General features: G+C 49.6%; 1 protein-coding gene across 1 annotated transcript in view; it reads left to right on the forward strand.

The window, feature by feature from the left end:
* The first annotated feature begins 305 nt into the window (after positions 1–305).
* Positions 306–13,154, forward strand: part of CADM4 (cell adhesion molecule 4) — a 139,044-nt gene continuing 126,195 nt past the window's right edge. The window contains exon 1 of the mRNA XM_082232704.1: positions 306–483. Within this exon, the coding sequence (XP_082088830.1) occupies positions 396–483 (88 nt within the window). The 5' untranslated portion in view covers positions 306–395. The remainder of the gene's footprint in view (positions 484–13,154) is intronic.

The raw sequence follows: 13,154 nt of genomic DNA on the forward strand, positions 1-13,154 counted from the left end.
GTTTCATTTCATTTTTTTAATTTTTTATCTGCAAAGGAGCGTTTGCTGCCCTGGACGGCACCAACCTTCCTCTCTACTGGGTGCTGATGAACTTCAGGGGGAGAGCAGGAGCCGCGCTTGTTGTTTTTCTTGGAGTGGGCGGTGCCAAGAGGCGGCGCCGCCCCTTCCCCGGAAAGCCCCTCCTCCCCGCTCTCCCTCCCTCCCTCTCCCGCATGGGAGTTGTAAACAGTTGCCTCCCCCTTCTCTGGGCAGGCCCCGCCCCTCCCGCCGCGGGCCGGCCCCCCTCGCCGCATCTCATTAGCATAGATTAACGCTGGGGGAGCTCGAGTGCAGGTGCAGAGCCGGCGAGAGGGAGAAAGAGAGAGAGAGAAAGAGACCGGAGGGGAAGCGGCAGGATGCGATCGGCAGGGAGCGGCGGCGGCGGCAGGCACTCGCCTTTGGTGGCCGCGGCTGGGATTTTACTGCTGTGCGTTGCTGGCAGAGGTAAGCGCGGAGGAGACGCGGAGATCGGCGCGGGGGGGGGTTAGTCTACCCCCCTTCTCTCTCTCTTTCTCTCTTTCTCTCTCTCCCTCCAACCCCCCCCCCCGGCTGCTTCTTTTTCCCACCCCCTCCCGGGCTGCTATGGGCGATTCTGCTCTGGCATTGCCCGCTTGTCCTCTACGCGTTGGAAGCGCTCCTGCAGCGAGCGAGGAAGGAAAGCGCCGGCTGCGCGCAAAGGAGGAACCGCGGAGAGCGCGGGGCAGCAGGGCGGGGGCGAGGAGAGCAGGAGAGACCCCCGCTGCCTGCGCACGGACCCACCGGGTCATCCCCGGCCCGCTTGGGGGGCTGCCCTCCCGGCGCCGGTCTCTCTTGCCCCTCCCTGCAGCCTTCCCGGGCTGCCCCGTGCCGCGACTCCGAGGGGTGAAGCTGGCAGGCAAGGCGGGCAGCTGCCTGGTCTTCTTTCCCCCAAAGGCGGGGGGGCGCTTCCCGGAGGGACCGCGGCCCTGGTGGAGGGAAGGAGGGAGGGCAACCTCTGCGCACTGTAGGGTTTCAACTCGCCCCCCCCTCCGCCTTCGCAACCCGCATTGTGTGACCCTAATATTCGCCGCGGCTGCTGCAGCAAAGGGGTGTGTGGATAGGGGGGAACAATGGCATGGTTCCCACCCGCCCCCTTTTTCTTGTCACTGCAGTGGTGGTGGTTGCCGGGCTTTGTTAGAGGGCGCTTTTTGTGTGTGCCCCCCCAATTTATCCTTCGACCTGTGGGCACATCGGGGCACCCCCTTTTCTGCATGCTCTCTCCCTCGTAGTACCTTTCTCCTCCTCCTTTTTTTTTAGCTGGGTGTCGCCTAGGGCAAAGGCTGTGCCCTGGAAGGTTAGGCACCGGTGCCCCGTCAACTTCAAAATTGGATTGCAGGGAGGTGGGGGGCGAGACCTGCCTGCTTATGTCTTTGGGTGGGGTGGGATCCTTGCAGTTCCTTGACCTTTCTCTATCCCCCCCACCCCACCAACCGTGCAAAATAGTACATTTTCAAGCCCACTGTCGAGAAAGGTTCCAGTTCCTTACATTGTCATTCTTGTGGCATCGTTTTCGGCTTTTGCGTGCGTGTATTTACATTTTCGGTTGGTCTAACTTTTTAATCCCCTCCCCACCGGAGATCGCAGTTCTAAAAAAAGGGTATTCAGATAGCTACATCATCTCTTCTCCGCTCCCGCCCGCTTCCCACCTTCCTCCTCTTACTCTCTTCCTCTCATTCTTTCATCCCAGCCTGTGCCTTGAGTTTGTAGAATAGAATATAAAACTGCCTGGCTGTATTCCCGTCGACCTCGGAGCGAATCCACATCCCTCCTGCTTTTCTTTCATTGATTCATTCTCTCTCTCTCTCTCTCTCTCTGCTGAGAATCAAGATGGGCTGACAGTTGGCCTCGTCTCTATGCAAATCTTTCAAATTTTGTTTTGATGGGGGGGGGGATTGCAGGAACGTGCACAAGTAAAAATGGCGGTCTCCAACCCCCCCCCCACTCCCCAGTTTTCCAAATCCTGGGTATCCTTCAGTTCCCATCTGATGCAGTTAGTGTTGGGGTGGCAGTGGGTGGGTGAGTGGCAGGAAGTGACTGGAAAGAGAACAAAGCCGTTCGGAATAGGATTTAGCCTTACCAAGAGGAAACAAAGAAGAAACAAACTAAGTACCGTTTGATAGACCAGCTAGGCTGAAACTAAAAAGACAGAATCTGAGCAGGCTGGCATTCCACGGACTCCCGAAGCTCAACTGGCTTCTGGATCCAGTTTTGTGTGTGTGAGGCAGGGAATGAGCTCCTGCCTCTGCCTCCCACCTTGACATGGGCAGAATTCCTTGAGAAGGTCAAAATTCCAAGCTTCCTTTTGCGGCTCGCTGAGGAGGGCAGAGTGCTGAACTTTACTTGCCAGCGGCTGGCATCTCCATCCATCAGCCTCTCTTTGGAGAGGTCAGTCTGTGGATGCTCAGGCAGAAGTTCCAGCATGGCTCCCAGCCTGCAGGCCTGTCAGGTGTGCATCTCCCTAGTGGCATTGTGTGATCCTTCCGTGCAAGCTGTCCACCTCTCCGTCCTTCACTGCTCAAGGATGCAATTATAAGGCAGGCGAGTGAAGGTTTGGGATGATGAATTAAGCGTGGCGTTGTGCACATGGGGCTTTCTTTGTGTGGGCCTGCATGTGTGCCATTTCCATGCCTTTCATCTTTGCTTCTCTGAGCTGGTCTTCCGTACACTTTCCCTATTGGGAAATGCTTCTTCCTCTGCTCCCCCCCCCAAAGACCCCCCTCCTATCAAACTAAATTGGTTTATTTCATCACCATGTGAAGCCAGGGAGACAGGTTGTAATGATGAAGGACTTGGAATAAATGGGCGCCCAGTCATCCTGGCTCAATCACATCACAAAGCACTTAATTTTTTTTAATATATAAACTTCCTGCATTTATAATCCCACTTTTCCTCTAAGGGGCTCAAGGCTGCATGCTTGATTTCCCCTGACTCCATTTTATCTTCATCACGGTCCTGTGAGGTAGGTTTGGGTGAGAGATTGCAACTGTGATGCCAGCATCAGTTAGGGAGCTTTGTGGCCAAGTGGGAATTTGAACCTGGGTCTGGCCTGGTCCTAGTCTAACCGCCACATCGTAATGACATCCTCTCCTTTTCCTCCAACTGATGCTGGCTCCTGTGTTTGTCCTAACAGACTAGGAAATACAAAGATAGCAAAGAGACCCAGCTTTACTTGATCAGCTAGGTTGGGGTGTGCAAGCTTTTGAGTTGCACAAAACTCTTCATCGAACATATTTTTTTCTTAGTGGGGACAAGCATTCCTAGATGAAATGCCTTTCCTTGGAAGTAAATGCAGGACATGTATACAATTGGTTTTTCCTCAGAGTTAAACATCTGGGACCATCACTGTATACATATGGTTCAGGGTTGTATGGAGCAAGCGCTTCTTTTGAAACCCAGAATTCTGGGGTGAATTGAAAATGCCAAATACAGCTTTTTTCCTCCCCCCCCCGAACTCTTGTCATTGTTTTTGCAATCAGTGACACTGGGGGGTTTCCAGTTCAGCACTAGACTGGTTTTCAGTTTTGGTTTTGTTCCCTCCTGCCTTATAGAGAGCCCGGAAGCTTGTTCACTTTGCCAGCTCTTCCAGGCTTGGCCAGGTTTCACTGGGGGCTGAAAAGTGTGTGTGTTGTTTGTGTGTGTATGTATGCGCAGCTCAAAATAAAGTTGGGGCTACTTCCTCTTGCCCTCTCCCTAACTGCATCCAAAAAGCAGGGCGGGGAAGGGAGCCATTCTAGCAACAGGAGAAAAACAACCACCCCACAACCCACAACTTTTGAGGTGTAGAAGGACGTTTGAAAGGCAAAAGCTCTGGCTGCTAAATGAAAGGGTTTGCTCAGCTGAGAGGCGAGATGCTTTTAGAGTTGGAAGGCTAGGAGGCTGGCGGGAGTGGGGGTGGGTAGTTTTCAGCCCGCAGGGGAAGGAATCGGAAGAAAGTGATAGGGAGCAGAGAGGCAGGAGGGCTGAGGATCCGGGGTTGCTTGAAAAAATGGGGAAGTGGGGATGGGAGCCAGCCTTGACTTTAATTTTTGTGACTTTGCAATGAACTCGCTTCCTTCCCTTATCGGAGCCAGCAGGTCCATGCAGTGGGTAATTGCATTCCACTTTAATCAATAGCTGGAGTAAATCTACTTTCTAGGTCACTGAGGGAGGGGTGGGGGTGTATGTGTGTTTCTACTCCCTGTTGCCCCCCTCCTCATTTCCCTACTTCTGCAATCATGCAAGCGGCTGTTTCTTACAAGGGGTGTGTGTGTTAAAAATAAGGTTGCCAGATGAAAACACCCCCAAATTGGGTACCTGCACCAGCAGTGGCTGTGTAGAACTTCTCCTGTCCGAAACAGGATATGCTTTTGCTTTTTAAAAAAGATGTATTGCGTTGCGCACCTGCTTAGACGTCACAGCCTTTGACCTGGATGCCCCTCCCTGGAACTCTAGTGTCAGGCAAAGGAACTCTGCATATGCTCAAATGCCGTCTTTCCCTGGCCTGGCAACCAGCTCTGGGTTCCCACCCTTCTTTTTGCGAAGTTGGATTCCCTCCCCGCCCCCCCCTTTTCCTAGGAAGAAGGGACTGTCTCTTAAATAAAAGCACTCTGGCAGCCTGGCTTGTCAGATGAACATTTCTGAAATAAAGGGCTCTCTGGAATAATGGAGTTTGAAGTAAAGGACGGCAATTATTTTCTATGAAGCTCTGATATTTAACGAGGGTGGGGGAGGAACAAAGCAACATCCTGAAAATCGTAGAGGTTTTATGAGGTTCTGGAGTGCTAGGCAGTATCTCAAAACCAAGGTTGCCCGTTCAAAATGTGGAATACTGTAGGGGTGTGGGGTTTTGAAACAAAGGGCCACCCATTCCCCTTCTGTGGAGCATCGAGGCTCTGGGAGGAACGGGAACCTCTGTTGTGCTCTGCAGTGTTGCAAAGTGAACTAAGGGACACTTCTCAAAATGGGGTGGGCGTCTGACAGCTCTGTATGATTAGCAGCCTTGTTGTTCCTGGTATGTGTGTGTGTGTGGGAGAGTCAGATTTCTCTCCCCCCATTTCCCACAGTTGATCACTAAGGTGCACACTAAAGCACCCATTCAGTTTATGAGACACCCCCCCCAAAAAAAATCATGAATGCACAGTCCTAAAATTGCATCCAAGGGAAGCTATGCGCGGGCACTCTGGCAACTGGGCCCTTTTATGCAAATGTGCTTACAAAACACTTGCTCTGCTTTGATGCCAGAATTAATTGTCGGGAGGACTTTAAAGAAACATCATTTCTTAATGCACAAAATAGCTGCCGTGGTGCGACTGGGACTCTGGGTGGCTTCTGTTTTCCTGGTTTTTTTTTAATAGCGTTCCAGTTTCTCCCTCCTCCCTCCTGCTTGCTCCCCATTGCTGTTTTGGGTGTTTAGCAAGGGTTGAATAGCGGGAGAGAAGCGCCTCTCCGTCTGTGCCAGGTTTTGTGATGGCTCAAACCCGGAGCTAGTTCTCAGTGACAGGGCTCACTTTCTGTCGCATGCAAAGCAAAACATAGATGCCCCTGTGCATGCACAGACTGCATCCCGCCCCCTGCTCTTTGCTTACGTTTATTATTGTAGGCTAAATGTGAAATTGGACCATAAAGAAGGCTGATTGCCGAAGAATTGATGCTTTTGAATTATGGTGCTGGAGGAGACTCTTGAGAGTCCCATGGACTGCAAGAAGATCAAACGTATCCATTCTTAAGGAAATCAGCCCTGAGTGCTCACTGGAAGGACAGATCGTGAAGCTGAGGCTCCAATACTTTGGCCACCTCATGAGAAGAGAAGACTCCCTGGAAAAGACCCTGATGTTGGGAAAGATGGAGGGCACAAGGAGAAGGGGACGAGAGAGGATGAGATGGCTGGATGGTGTTCTTGAAGCTACCAGCATGAGTTTGATCAAATTGTGGGAGGCAGTGGAGGACAGAAGTGCCTGGCGTGCTCTGGTCCATGGGGTCACAAAGAGTCGGACACGACTAAACGTCTAAACAACAAATGTGAAATACTACCTCTGGCCCACACCTGTCTCAGGTGTGGGGGACATTCAGTCCTCCAGATGTTGCTGGACTACAACTCCCATCACCCTCTGCAAGCCTGGGATGGTGGGAGCTGTAGTTCAGCAGTATCTTGAGGGCCAAAGGATATATTTGAACAGTTAAAATGGGAACAGAGGGATAGGTAGAAAAAGGAGATGGGAAGATGGTTGCAATGGGTGTCTGTAGCTCAGCAGGGAGCAGTAGTACCCCAAGCTGGAAGCTAAATCCTGTAAATTGGCGGTGGGTACATACAACTGGCTAGTGGTGGCCATCCTGTGACTTACTGGGGATATAAGTGGTTTTGTGGCCAGGCAAGGAGTAGCTGACTTGGCACCCTCCACATGTTTGGCACTCCAACTCCCATCACCCCCACTCAGCCTGGCTGATGGGCAGAGATGCTAAGTTGTAGTCCGAAACATCTCAATAGCACCATGTTGGCTACCGCTGGGCTATGCCCAAAGACCAAGCCCAAGCCAGACTGTTTGCCCATCAGTGTACCTCTTGTTAACCATATCAATATAACCTCCGAAGAACCTGCTGGTTCAGGCCAATGGCCCAGCTATCCCAGTACTAGTCAGTCACAGAGGGGCTGACAGGATGCCTCTGGGAAGCCCCAAAGAAAGATATGAGCGCAACAACGCTCCAGGAATGGGCATTCAAGAAAGGCATACTGCATTCAGCAGTGGAAGTACTGTGGCACAGAGGGAACCCAGATTCTGTGACATAGCTGAAGGCTCGGTTCTGCTCTCAAAAGTGGTGCAGGCCTACATGCACATTTGGCCTTCTGGTACCCTCCATCCTAGTGACAAAATGGTGGTGGTAGTGGTGGTGGTGGGCATAGGTCTCAACCACCCTATGGGATGACATGAAATGGCAGGGGTACTGGGAAGAATTCTGCTTCCCTAGCAACTCCCTAAGGTGCAGATCCTTGCACTTTTGAGAACTCTTGCGTCAGGGCAGGTCCACACACCATACATCCAACACATGGCTCCCTTCCCCACACTGAAAAATCTTAGACACTGTAGTTCCCCCTCGCAGAACTGCAGTTCCCAGCACCCTTGCCCAAGAGAACTATAATTCCCAGGACTCTTTGGAGTCAACTTGTGTGATTGGGTCGTGTATGATGTGGGTCTGCCTTGCGTAGAGGAGAACCAGTTATCCTGGAAATGGCTGCAGGAGATTCTCAAGGGAGCAAGTGCCCTTTGGCTAAAACCAGGGATCCCCTGGGCCTCCTCTGCTATAGACAGCCATGTGTATCACTTCAGTGGTGAAGCATACAATTAATGGGCTTCTCTTTACACCCCCACCATTTGCATGCTAGACAACATTCCTAACGTGTGTGTTGTGTGTGAGAGAGAAGACAAACGAAAAAGGTTTGCCAACCTTGATTAAAAGCAACAACACTCTGAGCATGTGCAGTTCTGCATTTTAAACCTGCTCAGACCGTAGCACCATCATGACTCCAGGAACAAAATGCAGTTTTGCTTCTTCTGCACTGACACTAAAAGCAAAAATAATAAAGTGAGCATCTGTGACCGTGTCTATGCCCAGCTGGCCCACCCCCTGACTATAAAATGCCTTCAGAAATAAGAAAGGAAGCTGAGGCTGCCAGTAGTATTAAGTCCTGGCATGCCCATTCAGGCCCAAGTGCTGGCATCTGTTTGATGCTGCCTTCGTCACCTGGGTGGTCAGTTTGGGGCTTCTCTGGGTTGCAGGAGCCTAGACCAGCTCTGAGGTCCAGCTGTGGCTGCATCACGTCCTGGGGCATCCAGGGTTCAAACCAGTCACTCCTCTTTTGCCCCCCTTACCTTTATCTGGAGTAGCCCTTTTTGAAATCAAGATGCCCCTGCCCTTGGCTTGTCAAAGCAACAATAATTATGTCAGGTTTAAGAAGTCATACCCTTAGGCTATCTTAACATACGTTTCTGATTCTTCGCCCTACTGTATAATTTACAAAAAAGAAGTATGGTGGCGCAGCCTTTGGCCCAGAACCCACTCCCTGCAAATCCCCCCAAAACATGGGAGCTGGTGAGAGGGCACTGTGTCTGTGTGTGTGCTTTTGAAGCAAATGTTGCAGACATTGAAAAATCACACTGCCAGTTGCAGATGGCCAATTCAAAACCCGTTGATCGCTGAGGGATTTGTCCTCATATGGCAGTTTTCTTTATGGATGTCTACTTGTTTCTTCTTTTTTTTGTTTTCGGGGGCTTGTTCTGGTGTGCTTGGTTTGCGCTGTGCGGCACCGTGTTTGCCTGAGGCAGCTAATTCCATCTTGTGGCAGAGGAAGAGGTCTTGAACTTGGTCTAAAAGGAGAGAGTGGAAACTTGAGACCCGCTGGCCAGATTCAGCCCCCAGAGACTTCTCATCTGGGCCCCAGCGTAACCCCTGCTCCTACGGGTTTATTGCGTCTCTGTGCCACCTTTGTCTCCTAGTTGTTCAAGATGCTGTGCATAGTTCTCCGCCACAACAACCCTGTGAGGTGAGGTAGGTTAGGCTGAGAGGCAGTGACTGGCCCAAGGTCACCCTGTGAACACTGGCTTTTCCCCTGGTCCTAGTCTGACACTTTAACCACTTCCTCACCTTAGCAATCACCCACAGGCACACAACCCAAGCTGTCCAGCCACTTTCTCCCAAGCGGAGGCTCAGACTACACATGATGGCAGTAGACACCTACCTTTTAAATGTGGATCTCTGTAATTGTGTATAAGGGTGTGTGTCTTGAAAAGCAAAGGAGCACTCAGAAACCTCCGCCCACAATTCCTGCCTCCTTTCCTTCAGCCGGGTTCTGATCCTGGAAATGAGCATAGATGGGAGGAAAGCCTCTCCCCACCCCCCACCATCCCCTGGGGGGCTTTTCTTCCAGCCCCACCTCAGACAGACTGAGGCAGATCTGCATTTCAAATTTACAAACAGATCTGCCACAGTCACATGGAGTATAGGCCTATTTAACATCTTTCTTCCCCATTGTGAACACTGAGAGGCTTGGGGCAGAGAACTCCTTCAAGAGGTCCCTGTCTGAGGTCAGTTAATCCTAGGAGCAGAGCTGGAGAGCGTGGCAGGATCAAGGGTGTTGCTGGTGTGGAAGCAGGACTCAGGGATACTCAAGCCCAGTCAGTTTTGCAAGATCTGGCTTGGAACCTGGAGCGCATGACAAGAGATCTATAATGAACTATAGATCCAGAAGTGACTGAGATTCATACCTTTACAACCACTTCCCTGCCTTCTTGGTTTCCTGCTGGTTTCTTCCTGTTCCTGAGTAGACCTCTGATGTAGACCACTTCAGGGTTTGAGGGTGGGTGTGGTAATCATTGTGGTGTTGGTAGGGTTGCCATAAGTCCAGAATTTCATGGACGCACATGGAATACTGGGGCCACAAGCAGTGCCTAGACGGAATTCAGCTAAATGCCTGGGAAAATCTGGATGTTCAGCAGCAGCCCATGTTGTTTTTCCTCAGAAATAGCTCAGAATGTCCATATTCTTTGCAATTATGCAAAAAATCAAAAACATAATAATAATAATAATAATAATAATAATAATAATAATAATAATAATAATATATTATTTATACCCTGCCCATCTGGCTGGGCTTTCCCAGCTATTCTGGGCGGCTTCCAAAAAAATATTAAAATACTGTAATACATCAACAAAACAAAACTCAACAATTTTGGCCAAAAGCTAAAAAAAAAAAACCCCACCCCAGAACTTTGGCCAAAATTAAAAAAAAACCCTCAACAACTATGTTTGAAATATGGCAACCCTAGGTGTTGATAGCAAGATGCCCATGGGACAAAGCAGCCCAGTACCTCCTTCTGTGGATTCCATGCTTCCTTCTCTGATAAGGCCATAAGAAGAGGCTTCTGGATTGTGCCAAAGGCCCATCTTGCCTAGAACTCTGCTCTCACAGTGGCCCCCCAAATGTCTGGGAGAAGCCCATACGCAGAACCTAAGCACAACAGTGATCTCTGCACTTGTTGTTCACAGCTACTGGCATCCAGAGGCATATGTTGCTTCTGACAATAGAGGTAGAAGAATGTCACCATTGATAGCCTTCTGCTCCATGGAGGAAAGAGTCCTGGGATTCTTTCAGACACAAAGTCCTTCCTGGGGTCCTGGTCAGATTAAACCCTGGCCATGCTTCAGCTGTTGCCCCCTGTGCACAAGTCAAAAGAGTGAGGGGAATGGCAGCCTGCCGTTGGGGGCTGTGTGCCTGGGAGTCAGTGGGCAGAGTCATTGTTGCTGGACGTCCAGTCCTTGTTCCATATCTTTTTTTAAAAAAAATGTTTTATCCTTCAAGTATAAGTGGTCAATGTTGTTATCCCTCCTGCTTTGACTGTTGAATGAAGGTTTCACCCCTGCTGTATAAAATGGTCCACAAAAACATGTGGCAAAGATCTGTCTCAGATTTTCGAGTCAACTAGCGAACCTTGCCTCAAATTGTAGGGCCACGGGGTTTGGTGGTGGTTCTCAGAGTACAAAGCAAGATGGGAGCGGCCATTCTGGAGGGAAGGCAAGAAGAGAGAGCAGGAGATGAGCAGGATAAATAAAGAATCATTTGAGTGGCCGGATAAGGATTTGAACCAAGGTTCTCCAACTCACAAGGCCAACACCTTCTGAGGCTCTTCTTTGTGTGCCTCCTCCTCGAGAGGTCAGGAGGGTGGCAACACGAGAACGGGGCCTTCTCTGCAGTGGCTCCCCATCTGTGGAATGCTCTCCCCAGGGAAGTTGACCTGGTGCCTTCACTATACACCTTTAGGTGCCAGGCAAAAACATTGCTTTTTAACCAGGCCTTTGCCTGACCTGATCTACATCCTATACCTTTTTAAAATGCTGTCTCTTTTTAGGGTGGTTTTTTTTATTGGGTTGTTGTTTGATTTTATGTATGTAATCCTTTATGTGACCCGCCCTGAGACCTTCGGGTATAGGGCGGTATAGAAATAAAACAGAAACAAACAAATAAAAATAAAATAAATAAACAATATCCCTTATTGTAGCACTAGTGGGTCAGAGTTTTGACCAGGACCAGGAAAGTTCAGATTCAAATCACTGCTCAGCCTTGACGCTAGTTGGATGATTTTGGGTCTCTCTCTCTCTGTCTGAGATAAATCTACCACACAGGATTGTTTGGGGGATAACATGGGACAGTAAAAACAATACAGCCTTGGGCTCCTTGAAGAAAAAAGCGGGATAGAAATGTAATAAGCACAATCCCATTTGACCATGCATTGTGCGTTTAGCATCCTGGCATTGAAACCAGATTCTGGATCTGAGCCCAGGCTCTGCTTAAGCCCCTGCACCTCTCCTGCCCCGAGCCTGAGTCGTTTCTCTGTTCTAGCCATTGCCTGCCTCTCTGCTTCCTTCCCCGGGGTGGCTGGGAAACTCTGACATCTGCTACGTTACAGCCGCATCTGTTCCAACTCTACAGACAGAGACTCTCACCTAAGAGATCTACAGCAAACCTTTTTAGAACTAAAATATCCACCTGATGAAGTTAAACAACAGATCAGCAGAGCCAGACTGATACCCAGAGAGAACTTGCTGCAAGACAGACCCAAAAAAAGAAAATAACAGAACACCACTTGTAATCACATACAGCTCCCAAGTTAAAACAGTACAACGCATCATCAGAGATCTACAACCTCTCCTAGGCAATGACAGTTCTCTTTCTCAAGCTGTGGGAGGAAGACCTTTCATTGCCTGCAGACAGCCACCCAATTTTAAACAATTCCTCACCCACAATAATACAACAACCAGACTTAACATGGACACTGGTACCAGAGCCTGCAATAAACCCAGATGCCAACTTTGCTGCCACATACACCCGGACAACACCATTACTGGCCCCAACAACATCAAACATACCATCTCAGGACTTTTTAATTGCTCATCTTCTAACACTGTGTATGCCATCAAATGCCAACAGTGCCCTTCAGCTCTCTATATTGGGCAAACAGGCCAAACCCTACGCCAAAGGATAAATGGACATAAATCTGATATCAGGAATCACAGAACAGAGAAACCAGGACATTCTATACAAGAGCTCAAAGTAGCTGTCTTATTACAAAAGAATTTCAGAAAGAGACTGGAAAGAGAAGTTGCTGAATTGCAACTTATTACCAAACTTAAAACCATGGAGAGACCTGGTCTGAATAGAGACATTGGATTCTTATCTCATTATACCCGACGAAGCTATTTTTAGCCATCTCACCCCCTGCTTTTTCCTGTAAGACCAATTGCAGTCGTTAACCACACCTACCAGCCAATCACCCATTTCCACCACCCTTCTGAGTAATACCCCTCCCGACCCTCTCACTACTCACTATATATAAGGGTCTGGTGACTTCTGTTTCAGTGTATCTGAAGAAGTGTGCATGCACACAAAAGCTCATACCAATAGCAAACTTAGTTGGTCTCTAAGGTGCTGCTGGAAGGAATTTTTTTATTTTGTTTCATCTTTAGTCAGTCTTTGCAGATCTCTGGGCTGACAGTCTCTCTAGCAGCGGCTGGGCACCAGGACCCAGCTGAAGCACAGGGGGAGGCGCTGCTGCTGCTGCTGCTGCTGCTGCTGCTGCTGCCGCCTGGGCTCTCTCAGCATGCAGCTCACTCCTCGCCTTCCATTCAGAAAATAATACCCCCTCCAGAAGGGATTGGAACCACTGGGGCGGGAATCTGGATTTGTGAGCAGGCACGAGCATAAGGTCATCTGCTTGGGGAAGAACCTGGAACTCCCTGATCAGAGCCACTTGGGCGGGGATGGAAGCAGGAAGCAGCAGCAGTGGCAGCACAGCAAACATTTTTATGCTTCGTTCCTGGAAAAGTTCTTTTTTCTTTTCTTTTTTGTTAGCTGCGCTGCTTCTTTCATGCTGTGCCTCCCCCTCCCCCTCTGCTTCCCCCAAATCCAGAGTCTGTGTCAAGGATACCCAGTCAGAATTAATTACACAAGTTAATTAAGCTTGTGCACATGTACTTAATTTTTGCATAAATCGTTTTCTTCTTCTGACATTCCGGTTTTTAAAAGGATTTTCTGTGTGTGTGTGTGTGTGTGTGTGTGTGGTGGAGGAAGA

This window comes from Podarcis vaucheri (assembly GCF_965113315.1).
Source record: "Podarcis vaucheri genome assembly, chromosome: 7".
Classification (NCBI taxonomy): domain Eukaryota; kingdom Metazoa; phylum Chordata; class Lepidosauria; order Squamata; family Lacertidae; genus Podarcis; species Podarcis vaucheri.